The sequence below is a fragment of the Pocillopora damicornis genome, chromosome 3 (assembly GCF_964200805.1).
Source record: "Pocillopora damicornis chromosome 3, jaPocDami1.2, whole genome shotgun sequence".
Classification (NCBI taxonomy): Eukaryota; Metazoa; Cnidaria; class Anthozoa; order Scleractinia; family Pocilloporidae; genus Pocillopora; species Pocillopora damicornis.
Window position 1 is genome coordinate 31,220,974 of NC_142672.1, and position 13,270 is coordinate 31,234,243.

The window sequence follows — 13,270 nt, forward strand, 5'->3', positions numbered from 1 at the left end:
CTCACAAACAAAAATACACGGGGCTGAACCTTTTACCACTTCCGAAACCAGCTATTACCGAAATTTCCCTCTTGATCCTTGGAAGACGGAGGTTGGAGACGTGCTAGTTATGCATACTTCGAATAAACTGTGCGATGATTGGCTGATGAGTGGAAACGCGCCACAGTGAGAAATGAAGAAGAAACAACACGTTGTTATGAATAACCTGTCCTTTTAACATCGCGTACATTGTGGTAAACAGTGCAATAAGTTTGGTTTCTGCCGTTTTCAAATTTTGCTTCTAACTCATTTTTATCTTTGGTCAGCGCAAAATAGTTGAAATTGACGCTGATGTTTTAATTTTTTCTTGCTAGCTTGCAGCCCGATTTCTTGAATATCAGCTGAGCAGAGTTTAAATTTAGTAATGGCTTCAAGGTTCAAAAAGGTAGCACTTAATTCTTTAGACCAAGTTGTATGTCCAAGTGCTATAGCGTCTTTCAATTTTTAAGTACTCTGCATCTGAGCGTTGAAATGTTGATTTTTAGGGTGTAAATCAAGTCAAACTCTTGAATAAGATCACCACAGGATTCTCCAAGAATGAAGGTGATAGTTCAGAAGAAACAGCGGATAAACAGGAGAAAACCAACATGACCAGTTCCCTCAAAAGTGTAAGTTTAAAACCCTTAACATATAAACAGACTCATCAGTTACCCCTTGTAGACATTGTATAATACCATCAACCAGATTTTTGTGCTTATCCCAGGAATTATCATTTGAGTTTCAAAAAATGACGGTCAATTTTTTAAAAGAAAATCTTAAGCAATGGGTAATTTTGAGTTATCTTAAGCATGGCTGAAAGGTTTTTAAGGGCCATGAACACATGAACATTTGTATATATGAATTACAGTGTAGATAGTGAACTTTATGGAAAGAGTTAGTAGTCCGCATAGATCAAAATAGAAATAGCCTTTTCGACATAATATCCTCTGTGAAAAATTTGTACCTTTTCTATGAAATTGTGATGAGATGAATAATATTTTATGAAAAATAAGTAGATGAATGAATTTATAAACAGATAATCTAGCAGTGGCACAACAACGCTGGTTCATTATGTGCGTGTAGACAACAAATTCTTGTTGGTTTTCATGGAAAAGAGGGGGGTGGGGTTGGAGAATGCTTAACAAAGTATCCTTTGCCTTATGCTGGGTTTAGGAAGCAAACCTGACTTGCAGAAGTTATGTGTCAGTACTCTTTAAATACCTCTGAACATTGTGCCATTGGTGTCCCCTCCCCAGAAAGTCATTATTTAATGAGCATGATCTAGGAAGTGGTGATGATGGTGGTGCAGCATAGTTGCACGTTGAATTACATAGGTTGCTTGGACATGGTAAGGCCCTTACTTATATTTTCATGCCATTCTGCTAGTCATGTTTATCCTTGTGGTTATTCTTTAAGACTGTTGACAGGGTGATGCTCCGCCTGAAGGTTACCTCTATTTTGAAAGATGTTTCTGGAAAGGACAAGGAAGAAGAGAAAAGGTTAAGCCCTATTTTGTACTCTGCCTGATCAACTGAAAGTCTGTCAGTATTACTTTGATCCAAAGTATGAATACACCCTACTGTAAATTATAAAACTTATTTACCCTTGATACCTTAACAGCAGTAGATAAGTTCTCCACACTATACTCTCTACACTTTTAACAATCAAAAGCTTCTTGTCTTCCCAATTATTTCCTTTATCCTCATGGTGTTTATGTTTGATGCAGGAGTGATACTGTTTTGAGGAATTAGATGCTTATCACTATTATGCTTTAGTAGTTAGGAGTTTTTTTCTAGGTTTTACTGATTAGAAATAACCAATTATTGTAAGGTGTTTGCATATATGTGTACTGTCTTGCATTTTTTCTTTTAAGAGGGTAAAAGTTCCACACTGGTCATGCTGCTGAATATTGAATTGCCTCCTTTAATTGCCTGTTTTATGCTACTTTCAGTAGATGTTTTTAAAATGCAATGCCACTGAATGACATAAATCCTGGCAAATAGGTGCTTTTTGTTAACTGATGGACTTGTCCCTTTTCACATATAGAGATAACTTAAAATATTTTAAGACCTGGTGACTGTTATCATGTAATGTCAATCCTGTTCAATTTCTTTGATTTCAATGCAGTGAGAAAGAATTCCATGCAGTTTTCCATGCAGTACAGAATGAGGTAATGTTGAAATAAAAACAATTAACAATTAGAAATATATGGTAACAAAAGTACCTTTTGGGAAGTGTCAACAGGATTTTCAAGGCTTTCACCCAACAAAAATTGAAACACCAGACAGTGCTCTTTAGTTTTACGGTCCTTTTTGAGTTTGATGGAGAGAGATTTTGTTTTATTACACATGTTTGGATCTGGAATTTGAGCCTTTGTCTTATTTTCATACTTCTGAAAATATATGTCAGGGTTTGTACAGGTCCTGAGAAACCTGGAAAGTCCTGGAATTTTATATTGACATTGGAAAGTTGTAGACTACAGACTACAGGCCCTGGTAATTCCTGTAAATCTGCTTAACTCAAGCAATAAAAGTTTTCAGAATTTATGTTACGAGGAAATTATTGTAGACCATAAGGAGAATTGATTTAGAAATCTTTGTAATGAAAGAGTTTAAGGTGAAAATTTGGAGTCTTAGAAAAGTACTGGAAAAGTCCTCGAAAGTTATTTTCTGAAAAAGGGTACTAACCCTGATACATGCATTGACACTCCACCAACACTTCTTATAGGTGGGTCCAATAAATATAGGCTCATTGCCCCTTGACACACAGCCATAGTTTAGCCTGTGAGAGCAGGCTATTATAGGTGCTACAGCAAACTACACCATCAGAATTAGGCTGCAGAGATGGTAAGTTACCTACCACAACCCTCATTGGCAACCAGTATGAAATTAAACTTGTCTCTGAAAGCTTTGCTCCTCATGTCCTTACACTTTAATTGATGAAGTCTTCCTGAGGGATGCAGTAATTGCCAAAGATATAACTGAACTAGTGGTGCTTCAGCCACAGAGTTACATTTTTTGTCTTTGTGCTACAATATGCAATAGAATTTTGCCCAAGTAAGTCTACATCTTCTGGTTAGCATGTTTCTTTCACCTCTTAGAAAGAAGAACTTCTGATGTCAAAAGAGAACGAGGAGGAAAACATGTGGGATATTGTGGATTTGGATGATGAGGCAATTGAGGAATATGCTTCTAACGAGCTATTGGGGCAGTTTTTGTCCAACACAGTGTTCAGAACTGGAATTCTCTGTGTCATTTTATTCAACAGTATACTGATTGCTGTTGAGACAGACCAGGAACTTGTGAGTATAACACAACCCTTAAACACACAATCCTGAGCTATACTTAGTAGACCTTCTCTCTGTGTACTGTCAGTATTTTCATGAAGAATTGTAGTATAAAAGAATGATGTAAGATAAGGTAAGGATGAAGTCTGCACTTGAGCTAAGTGACCAGTCCAGCTAGAGCTATGTTATAAAAAACCCCTGTTTCTGTAGCATGAATCAACTAGGAGTATTACTGCTACCCCCTGGATACTAGTCCAATGTTAACCCCACCCCACCACCCCCCTTAGAATTTCATTTTCAGACAGTTCTCTTTGGTACCTATTTATACTCCTGGGTAGTAGGCACTGTGATAGGAAAATGCTTGGCCCAAGAACACAGCAAAAAATCCTGGTCAGCTCCCAAACCTGAACCTCTCCACCAGTCCAGCCCACTACCTGAAGGCCACCAGTCTCTCACAGGGAATGATGTAAAGAAACAGGAAAATAATCTGCTAATAGTTTAATGTTCAAATTTCAATTTTTTCCAATTTCCTGATACTTCAACAGGAGGAGAAGTACAGTCATTTGTTCTCAGTGTTAGATCAATGCCTGATGACAATCTTTGTGTGTGAGATTCTTGTCAAATGGTATCATGGATTTTTTATGTTCTGGAAGAGGGGATGGAATATTCTTGATTTCTTCATTGTGGTGGCTCTCCTTCTTGGACCTTGTGAGTTTATTGTTGATATGAAGTTTTTAATATTCACTTGCAATTTATTGTTTTTCCACCTTCTGGTATTTTTATTAGTTTAAATTAAATACACGTAGTTGAGTAAATGGAAGGAGAAGGGGACAGGATCTCACCACAAAACATGTTAAAAATGACTGCATCAGGTGTAATTTTTTAGTTTAGACAATACCAGAGGTTCATTTGTACAAAGTAGGTTGCCCAGTTGAAAATACCTCCTTCTAAAAAAACAAATTCTCCAAATTTCCAATGCAATCTTTGAAACAGTGGACAAAAAGCCACCCATAAAAGTGCCACCACTAATATCCATCCAGTATCTTTTCAAGCTATAATGAGGTTAATTTATACATGCAAGGGACATTTATCAACCTCTTCACACCTCATATGAGCACTTCTTATGCCTTGAACTCACTTGTGATCAAGTCTTTTTCCATCCCTGATAACCTGACCAGAAGAGGAACTTAGCTAGTTTCTTGTAGGCTGCAGTACATAACTGTTTTCATCACTGTTTTTTTTATTACCACTGAGGCATTTTTATGGTATTGTTAGTGCTTAGCACAGGATCAGGAAGTAGAGGTGTATTGAGAATTCTCCGAGTGTTGAGAGCCTTCCGCAGTCTTAGAAGGTAGAAAACTGATTATAATGAAAAACCAGTCTAACAACAGTAGAGAACTCTCAGGTGGTATTGTATTATCTTTTCCTCGTCGTATTGAGCTGACAAAATTAAACCTACATGTTTACCAGTTAGTGAAAGGTCATGTTTCTTTTTTTTTTCTATTTTTAAATTAGAGGCGTAGTAAGTCAAGGTAGTCAGTGGTTCATGGTTCCAACTGTCTTTCTAGGGGCAAAGAGGGAAAGGGTAGGGACTGTGGTGAGGGCCCGGCAAGCCATTTAGTATGATAAGCAAAGTTCCCTTCACACTTGGCAAACTGTTATGTATGATGGAAATAATGCCACGGCCGCACAAACAGGCTACCTTACTTCTCAAAAGCAGTAGATAGTTGGGTGTGTTTATGACTTAAGTTGACTAAATTTGTCTTGTTTTAATTTGATTATAGCATCACTTCCTTGCCTGGGTTACAGATTGTTGTACAGACAATATTACAATCAGTTCCCGGTGAGGCCATTTTTTCCTTTTTTTTTTCTAGCGCTTATGCCTTGTGTTACCATGCCAAGCTGGACCTATACAGAGTCAGAGTATTTACTATAGGCGGGTTAGGCTGTATGCATGACAACTAGTAACATTTGAATTTTATAAGTGAGTGTATAGGATAAACAAACAGTTCAGTGTGGAAAGAAACCGGCGTTTCGTCGTTATTTTTATTACGCCTACCTGGACACTGGAGCCACCCTCTTGACTAATCAAACTGCGTGCAACAGTATGATGAATCGGTTACTCGCGTTTTTCTGCTGTTCCAGCACTTTACTTCTCGTTCACTCGGTCTTTACGTTTTTCATGTATTGCTTGTGATGTTTTCCTTCGCAATGATTCGCCATTGTAACTGCTTTTGTCTCAGATAAGCGGCACTCGATCGAAATGTGATCCAAGCTACCTAGCTAGCTAGTAGTGCTACAACCCTATGCTGTAATTTTGGGAAAGCAATGTGGGAAAATTATCAGAGACCCCGAGATCGTGTGCTAAGCATAAAAAGTGCGACACGGCCGCTTTTTTATCGGTCGCCATACACAATACTGTCTTAGTTAATCTGGAGAACCCTTTGTAGATAACACATACACTGTAGCCCAATAGCATGATCTCTTCTCTTCACAGACATGGCGAATATAGTATTGTTGCTCGTGATTATCATGCTGGTGTTTTCAGTGATTGGCGTCACGTTGTTCAGAGACATTGTTCCCATGTATTTTGGAAATCTCTCGAGCTGTATCCTTTCACTATTGTTTTTTTTATGAAGTGATCTTTAAAAGAAACGATATGCCACCAGGGAAATCAAGGGAAATGACATTTCAAATCTAATTAAAAAAACAGGCATCTGTACGATTAGTCTGCTTAATAACTATGCTATACTCCGGTCATATGAGTGTCTGTGAGTAGAAAGCATGGGTTTCCGCTTGCGCGCTTTGCGCGCAGGAGCTCAGTTATGATTTCAAACTTCAGAGCGTCATTTCTCCGATCATATGAGTCGCGTTTACTTAACTTCTTTCAGCAATGTTTTATCTCTTTGTTTGTCTGACTCAAGATGGCTGGATGGAGATTTTCAAAGCGTTTCAGGTAATTAGACGATAAACTTATTGATGATGCACAACATATTGAACTGCTTAAATGCTACGCAGCTCAAATGAAAGGCAGTACTGTGGTATATGTGTTATTATCCAGGGCTACTTTTTTTACATGTTTATTTCTGGAAGAGGGAGGAACTTGTCAGAGAGGAAGGTCTTGTTACAGTTTTTACTATATTGTGTTTTATGTGTCTTGCAGGATGTTGGAGAGACGTACTACATTGGTGGAGGACTCTTTCTCCTTGTATTCATAGCGATTGGTGCGTTCGTTTTCGCCAACCTTGTTGTGGCTGTCGTGGTAACAAATCTGGTTAGTGATAAACTCTGACGGTAAAATACTTAAACGAAAGATTTGGTGTAAACAGCTGTATTCCGCAACGAATCTCACTCCTTAAACCAATCCTTTAAAACCCTAACGAGATAGTTTGTTGTTATCAACTGAGTTCATGATGTAACTTGGCCACTGAAAAGAGTTTCTACTGAAAGCTGCCGTTTCGAGCGTTATCCCTTCGTCATCGCTCTGACGCAGGGCTGCCGCTCGAAACGTTAGCTCTAGAAAGTCTTTACGGGGGCTAATTTACAATACCAACACAATTGACAAAATCTCTACCGACTGTGTTTCAAGCATTGCGATGCCATATGTGAGTTGTGTGTTCACTGTCACCTTCATTTACTCACTCAAAAAGGAATTTGCTATGGTGGATGTGAAGACCGAAGGAAAAGATCGCGGAGAAAAAGATGACTTCAAAGCCAAACTTGACGGAGATGGTAAGTTGTGTCCAGGCGCGCAAAAAAGCTTTTTAATCATTAAGTTCCCGATCTGACTAATTGCAGCCTTGTAAAATGTTTAAGAAAACTTGAAATGAAATAAACAATTTTAAGCGGCAGAAGGATGAGGATGAAAGAACTAACTGCGGGGCACTATATTGATTACTTGAGACTAAATCGGATTCTCGAGGCTCTGGAGAAATGACTGTACAGTGCGGAAATCATCGCTCTGGTAGCTCAAGAATTTCCAGTGTCTTATCATTTTGTTCTTACATCAGCCTCATACTGGACGCTGACAGAACTGTAAAGACTTATGAAATCGGTCGAATTTGTGTAGCCTGCGTAGCTTGCGGTTTTGGGGCGCTCGATCGCTTGAAATAGGCCGCGGATGGAGCCGAGAAAACGGGGAGTGGAGCATCAAAAAGAAACTAGTGTATCCCGTCTTAAACCCTTCGCGGCTTCGCCTTTCCTTCTCTCGGTTTCCCCGCACAAAGCTTCAAAGCACTCACAAAACCGGCAGGTCTAAGGTTAGTATTTGCAATTTTCAGACACCACTCTGAAGACTGTGGGAGTTGAAGAAGTTCCAAGTTTTGTGTACTTGAAACAAATGCCGTTTCAGTTACCGGTAAGATTTGACTTATTGAAAGGAAAGTTTTTTGCGTGTAAAAGGTATTACACTAGATAGACAAATAATTTAATTTACTGAAAAGTTCGTCAAACGGCACAACGGCACATTATATCTTTGATTTGGCTAACCTTTGCTTTAACCTTTAAGAAAGATCCAACAGAAAATTAAATAGTCTGAGTAATGTCTCCCTTTCAAATCAAATGCAAATGTTTCTCATTGATGCAAGATTTGCCACGTGGCGAAAGCAAGTTATTCCAACTTTATTAGTGAATTATTTTGCAGTGAAGAGAGGTGTTACAACAATTAACTGTTAACATAGAACTCCTTCTGAACAACATGAGTGGTTACTTTTTTATTAGTACTTAAAAAACTTGCAAGAAACCAAGTTTTGTCGTTGTTATCCTGGCACGCTTTTGTTAATCTCTGCATGTGGCCTCGATTGCCGCTGCTCTCAGAATGGACTTAATTTCTTAACTGGGGCAGCAGCGTTGTCGAGCCGAGAGTGCATTATACCAGGCCCGACTTGAGCCTCTCTCTCGGGTCTTGCTTTCGTTTGAATGCATGGACGAGCGGCGATGCCTTATCTGGACACCGGCTGGTGTTGGGAAATTTCAATTATATTTATATTTATAATTTCTTTTTTTTTCTGTCCCGAGGTTAAATGTTTGGTCGCTTTCTTTAAGTAGACTTCTATCTCTCTCGTGTCTTGCTTTCGTTTAAATGCATGGGTGAGCGACGACGTCATTTCTCGGGAGAGCGGCTGGTGTTGGGAAATTTCAATTATATCTAGATTTATAGCTTCTTTCTTTTTGTCCTGAGGTTAAATATTTGGTCGCTTTCTTTAAATAGATCTTTTATTGCATAGGACTTGACAAAAATTCCTTCCGAGAAACTAGAAAATTATTTCCTCATTCTGAGCGCGATTGAAGAAAATCTGGGAGAATCGAAAAGAATCAAGGCAGAGATCAATGAGGTGAGAAAGTAGGATGAATAGTTTCCAATGGAGATGTCATGTCTCGAGTGAAGGTAAATTGATCTGTGGTCGTGAAGTGCAGTGACTGGTACTTGTCATACCAGAGGTAACCAGGCGGATGTTTGTACCTCTTAGTCCTTCCTTTGTTTTCCGTACTTTCCCTATGACGTTGGCTCCAGGGGTTCGTAATCAAATCAAACAATATCGCCAACTGAGTTGATATTTTCTGGCATTTCTTTACCTTCCTTCATGAATATCTACATTGCTACAGAATCATTTATTATGCTGCTATGGTAGGAGAATTCTTTTTTAGACACTCACGGTGGGGAAAGGATACATGTTATTTGCTATAGAGGGTAATTTGACGGCTGTTTTGTTTGTTTTTACTCAGTGATCATGCTTTCTCTTTTCTCAGATAATTGGTGAAGTGTCGGAGCTACAAGAGAAGGCGAAGAAGGAAGGGATTTTGAAGAATGACAACGAACCCGATGATACGAAAACCAGGAGCGACGATAATTTTGAGGTATGGAATTTGCATCTTTGAGTTTTGGATTTTGTAGGAACACTGTTTAAATATCAGAGGGAAATCATTAGATTACTTTTTAGAGAAAAGAAGAGAATCTTGGCTCTTTTTTATTGGGGTGATCGTATCCATTATTTAAGATGAGTTTAAATTCCTCCCCGAGCAAACTGATATCTGTTCATATTGTTCAAGCTAAGCTGAGACTATTCTTGAAGGATTTGGAAGAACGCCATCAGTCTGTTAAATGTAAACAATACTTTGACTATTTTGTGTAATGAAAAATGATCAGTACAACAATATTGTAATTTGACCTTATTACTTCGTGCGATGTTTCTCAGTCTATTTTTGTCACGTGATCTTTTTTTTTTCTTTTTTAACCAAAGATGCGCTTGGGAGAGTATTCTATGCATTATTTTCAAAGTTCTATCATACATGTAGTGTCCAATGTGGTGGCCTGGTGTCTACCATTCTGCACTGAGAGGTGTGAGTTCGAGCTCCTTGTGTTGTGATCTGGGGAGAGAAAATTTACTCTAGTAGTACCTCTCTCCATCCAAGAGTATGAATAGGTGCCAGCAAACTGTTATGGAAGCCAAAGGAATACTTGAGGGGGGGGAGGGGGAATTGATAACCTGCCATGGATTACTATGTCGTTTGGAAGAAAAAGCAATAATATTAATCTAAATCACTCAACCCTTTACAGTGATTGACACTGTTCGCATGTCCTCAGCCCACACAGATAACTGGTGGCGATTTGATGTCGAACCTGATGGAGATGGAGCACGGTAAACTATTTGACTCGCGCAAGAAGACATTGGGGTCCATGCTGCGAGAGGGCGCTAGACTGGTGAGCACAGTCACACAAAAGAAAAATTCAACTGATGAACGGAGAAGGCCTTCCATTCCGGCTACTTTTTTCAATAAAGGGTGAACACTTGAAGTCTTTAAAAACCTTGTCGAAGATTGTATGTTAAAGTAAGACTCGAGTATACGCAGAGCTATGATCTCATTGTCAAGCTTTCATTGTGACCTCCTTGACTTCATTTTCAGTTTGATCATCTGTTATATCAATTGAGAATGAGAGTCGAACAGTTTTTCTTGGGAATTTTAAGGGTTGCTTCGTCTCGGAGATTTATCAAATTTCAATAAACTTACACATTAGCCTTAGAACTGTTTCATACCTGTCTTCCTGATGGCTGATTAACTCAATTTAACCAAACCACATCGTCTGTACGGAATAGATCAGACCGATGCCGACAAGTTAAGTATTAATTAAATCGAAGGCAGATTTACCAGTGATTATCGAACTGTATGGACCCGTCAGGCTCATATTGGTCAAGACACCCGTGGAATCCCTTCACAGGACATGAACTGAACACTTCAGTTTCGTATGCGTCCCAACCGGACTGTTTTCCAGTCGATAACCAGTGTTCGGCGTGTTTATAAACTTCCTGACCGTAGCGATGTCTTACATAAAGCCCTGGATTGTAAGGAGCGTTTAACCAGTTTCCGCTAAAGAGGACCTTCGTGGGGAGGTGCTCATTGACGAGGATCTCTCTTGGGTTCATCCGATGCTGGCCGTACATCTGAATGGACCATCCATCAGCTAGTAGCTCAATCTTACCACCAGCTTCAATTCCTTCTACACAGCACCATGGCTCCTCTGAAAAGGAATATAAAGCTAAAAGCATGGCCTAAGTTATAGAACCTTTTTCAAATTTGGCGGCTGAACACCAAAACCATTCAAATTTTAAACTGCACAGGAAATGTATTCAAGTACCTAATGAGCAGACATTTCTTGGAGTCAGCAGTGCATGTGTCGTTAAGCTAATTGCTTTTCTTCCGAAAAAAGGTTAAATGAAAATTTGTATAACAAAAGAGAGAAATATTCATGGCTGCTTGTGGGTATATGCCTCCGTTCCCTCTTGAAATATGCGGCAGATTAATTTTATTTTATCATACTATCAGTCATTTCTTTGCATGTTATGCTATGCTTTGAGTATTGGGAAATGACAGGGGCTAGTAGGTCCTTTTGTCATCGATAGATTCTCGAATCAACTCGCTTTGATTGTGAGTACCCAAAAGAAGATTAACAGGTTTGATATTGAAACTGAACATAAGGTAAATGCTGTCTCCTACTTACTTATTTCATGGACCACATATCGCTGACTAGTGAACGCGTCTTTTATCTTGACTATCTTTGGAAAATCTGCAGTGAGAAATGCAATATCGGCATCTCTTTCCCAAGGCAACACCTTGTTGAGTTTAACAGCTCCTAATAATGTTCCTTCTTGCAGCTCGCAAGTTATATTATTTCTTTCGCATTGCTCCATCACAAATTTGATTGCATCTGCTAAATTCTCCAAACAGCATGGTGGAACGACAAATCCTGACTTCAAGGGACATTTTTCTTCTTCACGATGCTTTACACCCCTTCTACAACCAAACCATCGAGTTTTGCCATCGGCTTCGACTATCTTTTTAATGCTGTGTTTCTTTGCAAAATTTACGAGATCTTCGTCAAATACCGGAGAAGGCTGCCGATGGAACATGACATCTGGGCAACTGATGACCGAGGTCCCAGAGTGACCAAGTCCCGGATGTGAGTTGAAATATCGATCTTTTACTCTCAGGAACAGTTCTTGGAAAATACCATTATTCCCGCGCAAATGAAATTTAAATTCTTTCAACACGGATGTTTTTGCCATAAATGGGCCAGATATGTAATCGCAAACTAAACATTCACTAAATGAACGATAATAACCGGATTTGTAAGTCAAGGTGTAATTTTTAAGCTGCGTTTGAAGGCAGCCGTTTGACCAGTGACCCGTAAAGTTTCTCCAACTGCCACCCGCAAAGAACGTATTTTTATGAGTCGAGAGAACTCTTAGAAGCCTTTCAAGATTGATATCGTTTGTAAAACGTGTCAAACTGGATGCAATCAAGATATATTGAGTTTTTATTCCAGTTATAATGTGTTGAAGTAATTCTCCTCTGCTAAATGTGTAGTTTCTGAGAGAGTGGATGTAAATTTTAGTGTGTAAATCAAATATTATTTTTCTCCTTAGCGTTTCGATTTCATGTTGATTCCAACTTTTTCCTAGAATAAAATGAGTTCGGATTCCTTGATGTAAACGGTACACGCTTTCAAGAAACATAATAAATCTGCCAGTACGACTTGTAGGGGCGAAATCCTCTATTTGGTCACCAGTTTCTGTCGTTAAAACAACTTCATCAAAAATTAATGTCACAAGTTCATTTACGTTCCGTTTGACAGAACATTCTTCAGTTTGAAAACCTTTTCTGTAAAACGGATAGCCATGAGTTGATCCTTTATAAACTTCGGGACATACAATTTGCGATTCTTTCACCTGATCATCACCGGACCGTCTTCGTCCATCTTTAGAGTCCACGCTAGCACTCGTAATAAACTCGATTTCTCGAAGAAGCTGTCGTAGGTTGTCGTAATGACCGTCGATTACTTTCGCCATGGCAATGTCGCGATCTACAGACATTCTAACATAAGTCAAATCTTTGGTGAGTCTTCGAAGACGCTGAATTATTTTCTGTTGCGCCATGCATAGCGGTTTGTTTTGAACTTTTCTCAACAAAGCGATCTGCGTTTCGTTTCGCAAAATAGCTCGTGATGTGTGATAAATGTTGATCATCAAGTATATTATAACCAACAGTATAAGGATTGTCTTCAATTTCCGCTGGATTGCCGACATTCCAAATTACTTCTGCACAGCTTGTCTTGCCGCTGCCGCCGAGGTCTGTCTATCCTCTAAAACTCGCCATAATTTGAAGACAGCATTTCACCTACGACCCAAGCATCGGCAAGTGATTGCTGATCGCCGTAACAAGCGATCTAAAACAGACGACTCGCTCTTTCAAGGGGACCGTTTTTATTATGCTTAAGCTCAATTTTTGCTTACCTTACCATAACGATGTGGTTCATACAAAACAAGCATGAAGATTTCAACAAAATTGTGTCGCCGTGCGGATTTCCATAGTCTGTTTAAGCAACCAGTCAGGTTTTTTCATGTACAGTGGAAATTAACGTGGGGGGAGTGGGAGCTAAGGTTGTTATAAAACTGGCATGCGCAGATGTAC

The 13,270-nt window shown here is 39.1% G+C and overlaps 2 protein-coding genes across 4 annotated transcripts; one reads left to right on the top strand and one right to left on the bottom strand.

Annotated features, from left to right (window-relative positions):
• Window positions 1–147: 147 nt before the first annotated feature.
• LOC113680589 (cation channel sperm-associated protein 4) lies at window positions 148–10,321 on the top strand. Of its 2 annotated transcripts, XM_089200748.1 has the most exons (17): window positions 148–233; window positions 354–424; window positions 525–647; window positions 1,435–1,517; window positions 2,146–2,188; window positions 3,119–3,319; window positions 3,850–4,012; window positions 4,580–4,655; window positions 5,089–5,147; window positions 5,802–5,912; window positions 6,196–6,260; window positions 6,468–6,578; window positions 6,955–7,036; window positions 7,585–7,661; window positions 8,530–8,637; window positions 9,053–9,160; window positions 9,888–10,321. In XM_089200748.1, the coding sequence occupies exons 2-17, from the start codon at window positions 404–406 to the stop codon at window positions 10,086–10,088; spliced, it is 1,632 nt and encodes a 543-aa protein (XP_089056874.1). In that variant the 5' UTR covers window positions 148–233; window positions 354–403; the 3' UTR covers window positions 10,089–10,321. The 2 variants fall into 2 exon arrangements, with proteins under 2 accessions (XP_089056874.1, XP_027053424.2); XM_027197623.2 differs by lacking the exon at window positions 148–233 and having other exon boundaries at window positions 265–424.
• Window positions 9,254–13,215, bottom strand: LOC113680588 (uncharacterized). Of its 2 annotated transcripts, XM_089200747.1 has the most exons (4): window positions 13,093–13,202; window positions 11,301–12,976; window positions 10,339–10,820; window positions 9,254–9,670 (listed from the first exon to the last, which is right to left on the bottom strand). In XM_089200747.1, exons 2-3 carry the CDS (start codon window positions 12,883–12,885, stop codon window positions 10,447–10,449), a joined length of 1,959 nt encoding a protein of 652 aa, XP_089056873.1. In that variant the 5' UTR covers window positions 12,886–12,976; window positions 13,093–13,202; the 3' UTR covers window positions 9,254–9,670; window positions 10,339–10,446. The 2 variants fall into 2 exon arrangements, with proteins under 2 accessions (XP_089056873.1, XP_027053423.2); XM_027197622.2 differs by having other exon boundaries at window positions 11,301–13,215.
• Window positions 13,216–13,270: the final 55 nt, after the last annotated feature.

Bases quoted from the DNA above. Each gene is read 5' to 3' on its own strand.
- LOC113680589 (XM_089200748.1), top strand. From the start codon at position 404: ATGGCTTCAAGGTTCAAAAAG. The intron at 2,189-3,118 runs GTAATGTTGAAA...TTCACCTCTTAG, and splicing joins TCCATGCAGTACAGAATGAG to AAAGAAGAACTTCTGATGTC. The intron at 6,261-6,467 runs GTAATTAGACGA...TGTGTCTTGCAG, and splicing joins AGATTTTCAAAGCGTTTCAG to GATGTTGGAGAGACGTACTA.
- LOC113680588 (XM_027197622.2), bottom strand. From the start codon at position 12,885: ATGTCGGCAATCCAGCGGAAATTGAAGACAATCCTTATACTGTTGGTT. The intron at 10,821-11,300 runs GTAAGTAGGAGA...ATTCCTTTTCAG, and splicing joins ATATGTGGTCCATGAAATAA to AGGAGCCATGGTGCTGTGTA.